At 37.1% G+C, this 15,733-nt stretch overlaps 1 protein-coding gene across 4 annotated transcripts in view; it reads right to left on the reverse strand.

The window, feature by feature from the left end:
- The window catches only part of LOC125674462 (afadin-like), a 58,367-nt gene that overhangs the window by 24,722 nt on the left and 17,912 nt on the right, over positions 1–15,733 (reverse strand). For all 4 annotated transcript variants that reach the window (XM_056160239.1, XM_048911607.2, XM_048911606.2 and 1 more), the window contains exons 7-16: positions 15,494–15,643; positions 15,276–15,361; positions 13,060–13,266; positions 12,714–12,868; positions 10,965–11,071; positions 10,095–10,300; positions 9,487–9,715; positions 8,824–9,128; positions 3,920–4,262; positions 3,452–3,537 (exon numbers count right to left, since the gene is read on the reverse strand). In XM_056160239.1, coding sequence (XP_056016214.1) covers positions 3,452–3,537; positions 3,920–4,262; positions 8,824–9,128; positions 9,487–9,715; positions 10,095–10,300; positions 10,965–11,071; positions 12,714–12,868; positions 13,060–13,266; positions 15,276–15,361; positions 15,494–15,643 — 1,874 coding nt within the window. The remainder of the gene's footprint in view (positions 1–3,451; positions 3,538–3,919; positions 4,263–8,823; positions 9,129–9,486; positions 9,716–10,094; positions 10,301–10,964; positions 11,072–12,713; positions 12,869–13,059; positions 13,267–15,275; positions 15,362–15,493; positions 15,644–15,733) is intronic.

Below are 15,733 nucleotides of genomic sequence, written 5' to 3' on the forward strand. Positions count from 1 at the left end.
TTCTGGGAATATATCATAGACTGTTAAAGTCAATACACAGACTGGATAATCGTGTGCTGATGTAAAAGACTCTATCAGGTGCTACTGAGTTACATGTACAGATCTACACATGGATAACACACACACTATGTATAACTGACAGTTAGGTGGGTGGGAACACACCCTTCAAACAGAATTTCCTGCTAATGCAGGAATATCTTTGTAAAACGTATTAAAAAAAAAATTAACTCAAATTACAAAAAGTGAAATTTCATGCACTGAATGCAGGTCTCATTCTGAAGAGAGTCAATATGTACAGAAAACTCCCAATGTCCTTGATAAGCTAGCTTACAGATCTGTTGTCCAAAAAGTGCAATTGAACATAAAAGATGGGTAGGAAATCAACATGTCGTCTCAACTTGCTGTTTCCTACAGAGCTTCTTCTACTTTTTGTATTTCATGAGACACTTCAAATTTCATTAGCTAACATTAACCCACCCACCCACCTCCCCCATTACATGAAGTTGAACAAATAATCAGAACAATGACATCTTACAACAGAGGAAATTCTGGATAGCTACACATATACCTCAATGCATTAAAATGGAGGTAAACTCAAAATGCATGCAATCATTCGATCACAAAACCATGGAAACAGATTTACACAACACTGGGGTGTACAGACAGTTGTATGAGAACAGTAACATGCCTTTGATGTTACCTTATTGAAATACTGAAAAAAAAATTAAAATAGATGTAGATACAGAATACACAAGCTTTGATAAGGAAATTTAAAGAACTGCAAATAAAGTAAAATATTAATCCAGATCTCTATTTTGGCAATTTTTCTTAATGAATTTTTGTCAAGCCGAAATTCCTAGATATCTTTGACTTTAAATAAAACCTCTCAGTTTTCCATATTTCCCCCACAAACTCTTATTTTTAAACCTTTCATATCTTAAAACAACTCATTTAAATCCAACAAGAGGTACTGTGAGCAATGCTCACTAAGAATACCCCCCGCTTACCCCAATCTCCCAAAGGGTATTGGTAATAGGTATAAACTACCTCTTTTCTGAGTGTAAAAAACAAATGGCATGACAAACCGAACCATATTGCTACTTCAATGTCCAGTGCACGTGACCTTTGACCTTTTGACCCCAAAATCAATAGGGAACATCCTCATCCCATGGGTAGTCCATATGTATGATATGGTGACTGTAGGTGGAAAGGATAACGCTTTAGAGCCCGGAAACCATATTGCTACTTCAATGTCCAGCGCGTTTGACCTTTGACCCCAAAATCAATAGGGAACATCTTCATCCCATGGGTAGTCCATATGTAGGATATGGTGACTGTAGGTGGAAAGGATAACGCTTTAGAGCCTGGAAACCATATTGCTACTTCAATGTCCAGTGCGCTTGACCTTTGACCTTTTGACCCCAAAATTGATAGGGAACATCTTCATCCCATGGGTAGTCCATATGTATGATATGGTGACTGTAGGTGGAAAGGATAACGCTTTAGAGCCCGGAAACCATATTGCTACTTCAATGTCCAGTGCGCTTGACCTTTAACCTTTTGACCCCAAAATCGATAGGGAACATCTTCATCCCATGGGTAGTCCATATGTATGATATGGTGACTGTAGGTGGAAAGGATAACGCTTTAGAGCCCGGAAACCATATTGCTACTTCAATGTCCAGTGCGCTTGACCTTTGACCCCAAAATCGATAGGGAATATCTTCATCCCATGGGTAGTCCATTTGTATGATATGGTGACAGTAGGTGGAAAGGATAATGCTTTAGAGCCCGGAAACCACTGCGTCTACAGGATTCAAATTAAAATCAACTATTTCCTATGAATCACTTTCTACTTATAAATCAATCCACAAAAGACAGCAGCGTGGACTACTGCGATATCAGATTGATTCGTCGTAGCTCAGTGGTAGAGCGTTTGCTTCATAACCAGGTCCTGAGTTCGAGCCTCGCTCGTGACATGGCCGCATTAAACCTAAGATGTTAACATAGGTAGTGATTGCTCCTTGGCCAAACGCTCGGCATTTAGAAATGAGAATCACAGGTCTTTTGGATGTGACCTTAAAAACGGAGATCCCGTGTCGCGGCAGGCATTGACACGTTAAAGAACCCTCACTGCTACAACTCTGAGCACTAAGCATAGGTCTAAATTTGTGGTACTTCACCTACAGCTGGTGACGTCTCAAAATGAGTGAAAAATTCTCGACATGATGTAAAACAAACAATTAATCAATCATCATAGCTATAAATATTCTTTTAATAATAAGATGTTCCTAAATTCTAGAGAAGTTTAGCGTGCAATACCTGTCCAATACTGAATACAAACTTTCCATACAATATGACCCGTACTGAAACTCTCCGAGTACAAGTTCATATTGCGCGCGAATCTATAAACATAGATCACAAAATAGCTAGTATTTAATTAGCTCTGGTAGCAGGTTTTTATATTTTATCTATTAAGTATATATTAAGTATCAATCGATTCTAGTAATATTTCTATCATAATTTACTGTTAAGGACCAGCAAATATTATCATTCACAATTTGTGCCATTTAACAAGCCTTGATTGATGCAATAGGATGAACAGTGAAAATGTGTGTAGCCGTGATATTGTACACGTTCTTATCAGTGTCAACAACACTTCAGCTTTCTAACTTGACGAGAAACGGAATAAATCATCATCATAAAACATCTGAAATATATTTTATCTAAATAATAAAGGAGTTATTGACCTTATATTGATGAACATTGGCACTTCATGAATTTTTCAAACCCAGCTCAGCCAATAAAAGCTCAATAACTCTATTTATTATCATAAAGCTCAGCCAACATAAGCTCAATAACTCTATTTATTATCATACAACTCAGAGGGATCAGCCAATATACAATTTGTCAAAGACAAAGTTTTTTCCCCCATTATCACATTAATACATGCGTAGCCGTGGCTTGTTGGAGAGTCGCTATTGAACAAAGCCGGGGAACAATACCCTTGTAAACTTTGTCAATATATATCACACATCTCTTCTATAGGTCTTAAGCATTTCTAAAACTTTGGAATGAAATACAACAAAGAAAACACAACAAAGATAGATATCCATAGAGTGTATAAAATTTGTATACTTTAGATGTAGTACAATACATAAAAGATCTATTTGATGTGGTACTGAAGAAGGTCATCACAGAACATTCTGTTGCTTAGTAATTTACAATAACTATCAAAATCCTTCTCATTTGCAGAATATTTTTTCTTCCCCAAAAATATGCAAACCGATCTCATAAGAATTTCCAAATCTAGGGTATTGAAAATTATAACTTGTGAAAATTATATTTCTTTAATATATCTTTTTCCTAGGCAAATATGCTAGTACTTTTTATCAGTTGAATTAATTCATGCATCGACATCATCAGAAGGCTAACATTGCTTGATATTTACCTCATCAATTTTGGGTCCATCATCCCCACTCATATACACCGTCCAGTCTCCGCTGGCTCCGGGTTGTGGAATCACACGACAAAGGCCTGTAAATATAATCCCTCAATTACAGAGTGTATCGTCATGGAAATAGATTCTGTTACGATCAGTATCTAAGCATGCTTGCAATCACAAGGATTTTACCGCTGAATAGAAATAATTCAAAATATTGAAATTTTGTTTGCATTAAAAGAGAGTTCATCATATAAAAGAATATACAACAATTACATTCAAAATACTTTTTTTCATTGCATTATGGGTAAAAATAAAATTTCCCCTTTGAGTGGCCTTTCACTTCATATTGTTCATTTCATTGACCTCTCTAAAAAAAAACAACAGACATGTGACCTTTATTGACATCACCTATTTCCCCTTGACACCTCACACAACACTTGCAACCACTCACATCATATACTGCAATACACGTACCCGCTTTGGCCAGAGGCTCGATAAACTCGTCGATTCCCTTTGGAATGCCTTTGATAGAATCACAGGTGTACCCGTCTTCTGGGAGAAGGAAGGGTAGCTGGAGGTCGCCATCTTCTTCCAAACACACCTGTCGACCGTCGTTCTTGATCAGTTCATCTGCCATGTTTTCTGCAATCTTGACCACGCCCTCTATGAGACTGTGGGGGACAGGGGGTTCCCCCGGCTCTGGAATATATCTCTGGAGAAGCTCTCGAAGCTGCAGGGAGTTCAGTTTGAAGCAGGTGGAGCTGATGTCTGCGATGCAGTCAGGGCTATTCTTGGGGGCTTGAAGCAAGTGAGCAGCCTGTAAAACATGGAGGCATGTCCATTATAACAGTTACGCACTGAGTATTTTTATTTCATTATAATAGTTATACACCATGTATTTTCATTTCATAATAACAGCTACGCACTGTGTATTTTTTTTCCCTTCATTATAATAATATGCACTGTGTATTTTTTTTCCTTCATTATAATAATATGCACTGTGTATTTTTTTCCCTTCATTATAATATGCACTGTGTATATATTTCCCCCAAATGATGTACAAAAACCCTCCTTCTTTGTTCAATTCTTACTTAGGGCTGTTCCAGAAATGATCAAATGGGGGGTCGGGCGGCAAACGATATTTTTTTGTGTGGGTGGTCGTATTTTTTCATATTTTAATTGGTCCGTGGTTGGACTGTTAAAAAAATATTTATTATGGGTAGTGGGTAGTTTCTGTTGTTTTATTTTGTGCCACGTGGGTGTTGAGTTTTCAGAATATTTTTATTGTTGCTCTTGTCGTGTTGGTTACAAAACGTCGGAGGGAAAATTGAAAACGTGCTTTCGAAATCGGAAATAACATAGAACTATTCGAGTTGTCGCTCTTTGCAGCCCATAACTTCCCATTATGGCACTCTTCAAATTAGAGGCGCGTTTAGTAGGGTCCCTTTGGACGTGATGGCGGCGAACTCTGTTCTGTAGATTATTACAGTTTACAGTGCATCGATTTTGGGAATATTTTGAAACCAATAGGTACTCCGTTTTCTAATAAAAATAGGCAAACCTTAGTTGATTTATACGAGGGTACCGATGCGTTATATTTATCAGTCGGTGTGATGGTGATATAGAGGCCTCCGGGCGCGGGCTCCATTAGAAGACGAACGATTCGTGGAAAAACATATCCATTTCATGATAATAGTATCGTTTGGACTCTCAATCTTTCCAACATTCCCGCCATAGATGCCTTTGATTTTTGATGTGACATCGTTTCTTCAGAACTACTGCGATACAATGTCGCACAGGCATTACCGCGTCATTGACTAGAATGTTTGTCCCGAAAACCTCGCGAGATTTGTACCGTTTTCATTTTTAAAAATATTTTTGTGGTGGGTCTGGTTAGTTTTTTTTTTTTTTATTAGATGGGTCATTGTAAAATGAGTTTATTAATTTGATGGGTCATGGGGTAATTTTTTTTTTTTTTTTTATGGGTGCTTGGTATATACAAAAGGTGCCTCCCGACCCCCCCATGTATTTATTTCTGGAATAGCCCTTAGGCTATTGAAAGTGTTTTTATATTAAGGATCGGCATGTTTTGGATTGAAATGTAGAGTTCCAAGGAACACTTGGTCACCTGTATGGGCATCTGCGACCACTGTATAATAAAGGCACAAGAAACTCTCTAAATAGTACACAAGAAACCCTCTAAATAGTACACAAGAAACCCTCTAAATAGGGCACAAGAAACCCACTAAATAGTACACAAGAAACTCTCTAAATAGTACACAAGAAACCCACTAAATAGTGCACAAGAAACCCTCTAAATAATACACAAAAAACCCTCTCAATAGTACATAAGAAACTCTCTATATAGTGCACAAGAAACCCAATAAATAGTCCACAAGAAACTCCCTAAATAGTGCACAAGAAACCCTCTAAATAGTACACAAAAAACTCTCTAAATAGTGCACAAGAAACCCACTAAATAGTCCACAAAAAACTCTCTAAATAGTGCACAAGAAACCCTCTAAATAGTACACAAGACAGACACTAAATAGTACACAAGAAACTCTCTAAATAGTGCACAAGAAACCCTCTAAATAGTCCATAAGAAACTCTCTAAATAGTGCACAAGAAACCCACTAAATAGTCCATAAGAAACTCTCTAAATAGTGCACAAGAAACCCTCTAAATAGTACACAAGAAACTCTCTAAATAGTGCACAAGAAACCCACTAAATAGTCCATAAGAAACTCTCTAAATAGTGCACAAGAAACCCTCTAAATAGTACACAAGAAATCCACTAAATAGTACACAAGAAATCCACTAAATAGTGCACAAGAAACCCACTAAATAGTACACAAGAAACTCTCTAAATAGTCCACAAGACAGACACCCTCTAAATAGTACACAAGAAACCCTCTAAATAGTGCACAAGAAACCCTCTAAATAGTACACAAGACAGACACTAAATAGTACACAAGAAACTCTCTAAATAGTGCACAAGAAACCCTCTAAATAGTCCATAAGAAACTCTCTAAATAGTGCACAAGAAACCCACTAAATAGTCCATAAGAAACTCTCTAAATAGTGCACAAGAAACCCTCTAAATAGTACACAAGAAACTCTCTAAATAGTGCACAAGAAACCCACTAAATAGTCCATAAGAAACTCTCTAAATAGTGCACAAGAAACCCTCTAAATAGTACACAAGAAATCCACTAAATAGTGCACAAGAAACCCACTAAATAGTACACAAGAAACTCTCTAAATAGTCCACAAGACAGACACCCTCTAAATAGTACACAAGAAACCCTCTAAATAGTGCACAAGAAACCCACTAAATAGTACACAAGAAACCCACTAAATAGTACACAAGAAACCCACTAAATAGTCCACAAGAAACCCACTAAATAGTACACAAGAAACTCTCTAAATAGTCCACAAGAAACCCACTAAATAGTGCACAAGAAACCCACTAAATAGTCCATAAGAAACTCTCTAAATAGTGCACAAGAAACCCTCTAAATAGTACACAAGAAACTCTCTAAATAGTGCACAAGAAACCCACTAAATAGTCCATAAGAAACTCTCTAAATAGTGCACAAGAAACCCTCTAAATAGTACACAAGAAATCCACTAAATAGTGCACAAGAAACCCACTAAATAGTACACAAGAAACTCTCTAAATAGTCCACAAGACAGACACCCTCTAAATAGTACACAAGAAACCCTCTAAATAGGGCACAAGAAACCCACTAAATAGTACACAAGAAACTCTCTAAATAGTACACAAGAAACCCACTAAATAGTGCACAAGAAACCCTCTAAATAATACACAAAAAACCCTCTCAATAGTACATAAGAAACTCTCTATATAGTGCACAAGAAACCCAATAAATAGTCCACAAGAAACTCCCTAAATAGTGCACAAGAAACCCTCTAAATAGTACACAAAAAACTCTCTAAATAGTGCACAAGAAACCCACTAAATAGTCCACAAAAAACTCTCTAAATAGTGCACAAGAAACCCAATAAATAGTACACAAGACAGACACTAAATAGTACACAAGAAACTCTCTAAATAGTGCACAAGAAACCCTCTAAATAGTCCATAAGAAACTCTCTAAATAGTGCACAAGAAACCCACTAAATAGTCCATAAGAAACTCTCTAAATAGTGCACAAGAAACCCTCTAAATAGTACACAAGAAACTCTCTAAATAGTGCACAAGAAACCCACTAAATAGTCCATAAGAAACTCTCTAAATAGTGCACAAGAAACCCTCTAAATAGTACACAAGAAATCCACTAAATAGTACACAAGAAATCCACTAAATAGTGCACAAGAAACCCACTAAATAGTACACAAGAAACTCTCTAAATAGTCCACAAGACAGACACCCTCTAAATAGTACACAAGAAACCCTCTAAATAGTGCACAAGAAACCCTCTAAATAGTACACAAGACAGACACTAAATAGTACACAAGAAACTCTCTAAATAGTGCACAAGAAACCCTCTAAATAGTCCATAAGAAACTCTCTAAATAGTGCACAAGAAACCCACTAAATAGTCCATAAGAAACTCTCTAAATAGTGCACAAGAAACCCTCTAAATAGTACACAAGAAACTCTCTAAATAGTGCACAAGAAACCCACTAAATAGTCCATAAGAAACTCTCTAAATAGTGCACAAGAAACCCTCTAAATAGTACACAAGAAATCCACTAAATAGTGCACAAGAAACCCACTAAATAGTACACAAGAAACTCTCTAAATAGTCCACAAGACAGACACCCTCTAAATAGTACACAAGAAACCCTCTAAATAGTGCACAATAAACCCTCTAAATAGTACACAAGAAACCCTCTAAATAGTGCACAAGAAACCCTCTAAATAGTGCACAAGAAACCCACTAAATAGTACACAAGAAACCCACTAAATAGTACACAAGAAACCCACTAAATAGTCCACAAGAAACCCACTAAATAGTCCACAAGAAACTCTCTAAATAGTACACAAGAAACCCACTAAATAGTGCACAAGAAACCCACTAAATACACAAGAAACCCACTAAATAGTACACATGCCACATGATAAGGTCCAAACTCTATTTTCTAAGCTGTGACAGACAGACGACAAACCAAGTACTGCTCCTCAGGTGACACACAATTAGTTGTAAAATACCATAATGAAAGAAGTGTGATACTACCTAAAAAACACAAAACAGATGAGAATCCTGACTCTGCAATAACACACTAGCATTTTCTTCCCGATCTTTCAAAACACTGAACAAGATGCTGTCACACCTTCCTGTATAATCCGAAACAGGTGACAGTCATACCTACCTGAATAAACATAAACAGGTGACAGTCACACCTACCTGAATAATTCTACACAGGTGACAGTCTGCGGCTAGTTCCAGTCCCTGTTTCTCCGCCCAGGCCTCCACACTGCTCAGGCGCCGCTTCAGGCGAACGCCCCAAACACGCATACAGAACTGGTGCTGCTCTTTGACCAGGATGTTGAAGAGCCACATGTTGATAAAGTGGAAAAGCTGCGAGAACAACTGAATGGTTAAGGCAGCATTCACGCGACAACGCCGCAGCAAGTTCATGGCTGACGTCAGAGTGTCAAGGACATCGCCAAGTGAAGGTCGGCCTCTGTTGTACTGCATCTTGTTCTTATCTGCAGAGATAAAAAAAAATAGCCACCTCAAAACCAAGACTGCCTTATAAGGGATACAGAATGATCAGAGACGAAAAGTCAATGATAAGCATATGATTTGAAATCTGCAAAAGCCTGTTGTGTAAGATGTCAATCAATGTTACTGGTCTATAAAATTCTAAATGTGAGTTGACAAGGAAACACAAGAACCACAACCCTAGTTGCTATGGGGATACATAATGTAAATAATTAGAAAGGTCCCAACAGGACTAATACCCCCCGAAGGGCACATCTATGGTGGGAAATAGTGAAATTCGTTTGAGTGTGTGCTATAATAACGTTTCTGATGTTTGATACTGGCCGAGACAGAAACACCTACCACTAGAATCATCATCATCACCGTCATCTAGAAAGGCTGGCAGTGTCCTCTGAAGGTCGTACTGAAGACAGCGATTAAGATGGTGGAACGCCATCTGCACAGACTCGGCCAGCATTTCCTGGGCATCCTGGCTGAAGGGGTGAATATCGTGGTCCTGTTTGAAGAAGTGGAGGATCTCGGAGGAGTTGGCCATCCAGAAGGCTAGGGCTGCCGGGTTGTCTCTGTGGGACTGGAAATACACATGTAACCATGGTAACACTATATCTACACACAGTTATTCACTATTACAGAAAAACATGGTTATATTGAACCACCTGGGCCAGCGAAAAACAGTTCTTTATAACCAAACTAATTTATATCCATTACAAATTTCATTATTTTCCTCTCATAGGGAAATAAATATCACTTCGTAATAGGCGTGAATTAGACAAGTATGTTCATTATAAGCATGTTTTACTGCACTCATTAAATCTCAAAATAACTGGACCTTCATCCAATATTTTCATTATAGAATTACAAAATAAAACATGAAATATTTCAGTGATGCCTGGACATTTACAGAGATTCCAATCATTCTTTTCTGTGAGGAGAGAGAAACTGTAACTCACATGAATGGCTTGATGTGTGAAGTTGGCAATCTTGATCACAAGGTCAGTAATTTTGATGGCCTTGTCCTGAGGACTGAGATCCGACCTGTAGCCATTGGACAGAGAGAACCGGACCGCTAGGTATATAGTGTAGGTAGGAGCCAGCTTAAACTGGATACCCGCTGTGGCAGAGTCCAGAATAATGTTCGCAAAGAAATGCTCTTCCTCTGAAAATATCAATCAGCAGTTAATAAGAAATGGATTAATATTTAACACAATTACCCACACTGTTTGCTAAGACATAATGCTTTACAAAAGATTTAAACCTATGAATCCAAAATAAAAAAAATGTTTTGGGTCAAAAAAAATACTCTAGTCATGCAGTGCAAAGAAGAAAGGAAAATAAAATAAATCGTATCCCTGGAGATGCAGCTGGTTGCAGTGCCGTAGGATGTCTCAGTTTTATCTGTTTTTGTGAATAACACTCATAAAATCTGTAAAATATTCCCTAGCTATTTCAAACTCGATTCAAATTGCAGTCAGTGTTTGTTATGTCTGAATTCTCAAAAAAGAGTAAATGTTGCTGCCTCAAGGCTACAAAAAAAAAACCCAAACAAACAAAAAACAAAAAAAACAAAAAAATCTAACACATATTTTAAAAAAAAAACCATTGCTACGAATGAGATGTGCGGAATAGAAAGGCGTACAATCATGTGAAAATCTTATTCTATTCTTGTTGTTTTTCTGACTTTAAAAAACACTGCTAAATTACTTGATTCCAAAAATTCCTAAAGTTGTGGGTAAGAAAACAATAGAAGTCCTCAAAAAAAAATAACGGCCATCAGAATTGTCATTTTTAACGACACTAACAACATCAACAATAGGTCTTACTGTCTTCTCTGAACTCCAGAACCGCAGGAAGAGCATCACTTCCCTGTCTGTGGGGAGGGTACGAGTTCTCCTCCCTCCGAGGGGATCCCATGGGCTGAGGAACACTCCTAGAAAATACAAACAATATTACATGTTATCAGTACTACTGTAGCCTGTACATAACATGGCAGTATAATGGATCAGTAAGCAGAGGCAGACGTGAAAACTAAGAAAGGCCAGAGCAGCATTCCTGTCACTCAGAAACATCTGGAAGGCCAAGGATGTCAAGACTTGCAATGAAGTCAAACTGTTCCACAGCAACATTAAGGCAGAGGCCTTGTATGAGTCAGAAACATGGAGGACAACTGTTACAACAACTAACAGAATCCAGACATCAACACGTCTGAGACGAACCCTCCAGACCTCCTGACAAGATCGTCCACACTAAACTTCAGCAGAGAACAAACCAATCAAAGGGGAGATATTGAAGGGGGGGATAGGGCACAATCTACGCCAGTCACATGTATACTTGCATCACAAGCACTATCCTGGAACCCACAAGGAAAGCGCAAGAGGGGTAGGCCAAGAAACACCTGGCGGAGAGACCTGGGGCCCGACACCAAAACAATAGGAAAAGCATGGAATGAACTGGAACAAATTGCGCAGGATAGAGGGGCCTGGAGAAATCGTGTGGGTGGTCTCTCCCCCATAAGGTGTACAAGTTAAACACAAAGTAAATAACTGTATGTTTAAACGTTCCATCTTATCTCTCAGAACTATGAAATATTACAAGACATCCATACAGTAACCTACATGTAACTCCACACACACATAATTCCCACAACTCATTGATTTTCAACAGCGAGTACAATTACAGACACTGTCAGTATTAATTGTAATAATTACGACACCACAGTAAAATCTCTACACAGCCGACATTAATCGTAATAATTACGACATCACTGTAAAATCTCTACAAAGCCGACATTAATCGTAATAATTACGACACCACAGTAAAATCTCTACAAAGCCGACATTAATCGTAATAATTATGACATCACTGTAAAATCTCTACAAAGCCAACATTAATCGTAATAATTATGACATCACTGTAAAATCTCTACACAGCCAACATTGTAATAATTACGACATCACTGTAAAATCTCTACACAGCCGACATTAATCGTAATAATTACGACATCACTGTAAAATCTCTACAAAGCCGACATTAATTGTAATAATTACAACACCACAGTAAAATCTCTACAAAGCCGACATTAATTGTAAATGATTATGACACCACAGTAATACTTTTACACTATATATTAATCATATTTATAGGTTATAGACTTTGTATGGGAAAATATGACGACCGAGTTTTTTGGCGTGTAGACGGACCGAGCTTGCGAGGTCCGTCCGCGACAAAAAACGAAGTCGTCATATTTCCCATACAAAGTATATAACCTTTTTATTATATACTTTCAATTTCATTTAAAAACTAACAATAATTTTATTTTTAACAATAACTTTATCGGTTTAACTGAGTAAAAGATGAAAAACACGAAAAATTTGAAAATTAACGGCGTAGAAATCTGATTGTGACGTAATGTTTGTGGGTCGGAATGTTTCCGGGCATATATCGTGTGATATAGGCCCGCAAACTTTTAAAGAAAAAAGAAGAGATGAAATTGAAAGTATATAATATTAATGATTATGATACTACAATAACACTTTCGGCATTAATGACAATGATTACATCACAGAAAATACCTTCTCTGTGTTTCCATGGGTTCCTGCTGTCTGGGGTCTCTGGGTGAAGGGGTGGGGCCAGGGCTATCGAAGCTGGTCTCCATGGGTTTCTGATGTGGCGGAATTCTCTGTTTCTGAATGGCCCCGTCTGGAGGGATCTGCCCTTTTCTCAGTTTCTGTGATGGAAACATACAATCAGACAAGGGAAGAAAGACAACTCCTCTAGCTACTTGGCACATTTCTTTTCCATTGGTAACACTAAATTTGAAACACTTTAATATCCCCTGTATCACTGCATTTGTCAACTGTCAAACCTAATTGTGATCGAAATACTACTTCTTTTAGAAAGCATCATTAAGTTCCCTACCTCTTCAAAATTCGGATCAATGAAGCGGTACACGTGCAGCTTTCCGAATCTGACCGTCATGCCGTTCTGTAATGTTGTGGTTTCGGAGATCCTCTGATTGTTGACATGTGTTTCGGACTCCGGGCTCGTGGGAGTCACTGTCACAACTCCGTCCTTCTCCACCAAACCTAATACACAATGTCGGGGCTGAATATTGGGTCCTTGGACCTGAAATTGTAAAGTTCAGAGTTGGTATCTGTAACAGTCGACTGAGGATTGCGAACAATGTATTGTCACATCAAATCATCATGGTTATGTTTATGAAGCTGGTCTTGGTTTCATGGTTGAAGGGATGCTATCTTTATACAAGTTTACAGATTTTTAGTTTGTTGAAGATTTGAATAATCTGTACATGTATATATGTCTTATTATTCATACCACAAAATAAAATAAGGACAGTAGAAATCCATAAAAACTTTTCGAATTTTTTCTCATTAAATGTAATTTTAAACCATACGAGGCAAATTTTTAGCTTCAAAACAACACCAAATGATAACACATATTCTATATTTGCAGTTGATGATAATTCTATGTGTGTATTGTGCAACTTTTCTGTGATTTACATTCCATACTTAAGAATAGTACAGCAGCCCAACAGTTGTTCTCCACCCCAGAGTTTTTGAAATCCGCTAGTCCCATCAGTCAATATTTCTGGTGATTTCTTGTATATAATCGGTCCGAATCATTCGAAATATTAACCTCTTTTAAGAGTATGGTTTTTAAATGTAATTGTGAAATCCACTAAACGTTTGAATCTCTGTATTTACAGTAAATGAGTAAATTCAAGCGATCGATGATTTGGAATCGAGTACCAAACATAACAAATGAACAGACATTGCAAGTGTGAGATAAGATGATTTCCTTTCCATATCTTCCCAAATCATATAGGAACCATAAGCGGATATGAATGGGAGCCGCTAATGATACAGCTTTGGTGACCTTAGTGCAAATTTGTCATGTGGACAGATGCAGTAACGAGATCTAATAGAATCTGGGGTGCAGGCCATTCCGAGTTTGGGTTCCATCACTGTTTTTACAATAGCATGCACCTTCGCAGCCCTTGGAGAACAAGTCTACTTATTCAACAAGGCATTTGTCTACTTATTCAATAAGGCATGTGTCTACTTATTCAATAAAGCATTTGTCTATTCAATAAGGCATTTGTCTACTTATTCAATAAAGCATTTGTCTACTTATTCAATAAGGCATTTGTCTACTTATTCAATAAGGCATTTGTCTACTTATTCAATAAGGCATTTGTCTATTCAATAAGGCATTTGTCTACTTATTCAATAAGGCATTTGTCTACTTATTCAATAAGGCATTTGTCTACTTATTCAATAAGGCATTTGTCTATTCAATAAGGCATTTGTCTACTTATTCAATAAGGCATTTGTCTACTTATTCAATAAGGCATTTGTCTATTTATTCAATAAAGCATTTGTCTACTTATTCAATAAAGCATTTGTCTATTTATTCAATAAGGCATTTGTCTATTCAATAAGGCATTTGTCTATTTATTCAATAAAGCATTTGTCTATTCAATAAGGCATTTGTCTACTTATTCAATAAAGCATTTGTCTACTTATTCAATAAGGCATTTGTCTACTTATTCAATAAGGCATTTGTCTACTTATTCAATAAGGCATTTGTCTATTCAATAAGGCATTTGTCTACTTATTCAATAAAGCATTTGTCTATTTATTCAATAAAGCATTTGTCTATTTATTCAATAAAGCATTTGTCTACTTATTCAATAAAGCATTTGTCTACTTATTCAATAAGGCATTTGTCTATTCAATAAAGCATTTGTCTATTCAATAAGGCATTTGTCTACTTATTCAATAAGGCATTTGTCTATTCAATAAGGCATTTGTCTACTTATTCAATAAGGCATTTGAAGCCTTAAAAGTAACATTTTAACGGTCTGAATTCACTATTATCCCGGTAATTAGGCCATGAATATTGTGGCTTTACATCAAAAATTAATTTGTTTTAAAGTTTTATTTTTGTTTTCATTCAAGTAACTAAAATACTGACTGGTAGTATTTGTTGAGACCAGTAAATTTCATCAATTCTCCGGTCCACTTAACCAGTGAAATTTTCTTAATTAAACTGCAGCATTCATCTTGATGAACATGGACGGATCGCTTCCGACTTCTGTAAATTTCACTCACCTTGATGAACATGGACGGATCGCTTCCGACTTCTGTAAATTTCATGTTCAGCCTGTATACTTTTCCCTTGGGATTATCTGAGCCATCTGTAAATATCCAGAAATAATTAACATTGTCGTCCACTGATAAACAAACAGGTACTCATTTTCAAGCAATTTGATGAAATTATTTTCATTAAAAGAAATGACTATACTGTATACTACAAACATCTAACTGACCTGGATTGAGTTCTACAAGGTAGGGTAGTTTCTGTGGTGGAGCTTCGTCCACCTTTGATCGGAGTTCTTCGTGGGAAACTGCTCGAAGCTTCTTGTGTTTTGTTTTCTTCGCATCGTTTGATCGCCTCCGAAAGTGAAACATCATGGTTCCTACAATGAAATCAAAATAATGGCTATAACTATGCCATGGTGAGAACGAAATCAGAATAATCGCTACAATAATTATGTGAAGATGAGTAT

The sequence above is a fragment of the Ostrea edulis genome, chromosome 3 (genome assembly GCF_947568905.1).
Source record: "Ostrea edulis chromosome 3, xbOstEdul1.1, whole genome shotgun sequence".
NCBI classification, from domain to species: Eukaryota; Metazoa; Mollusca; class Bivalvia; order Ostreida; family Ostreidae; genus Ostrea; species Ostrea edulis.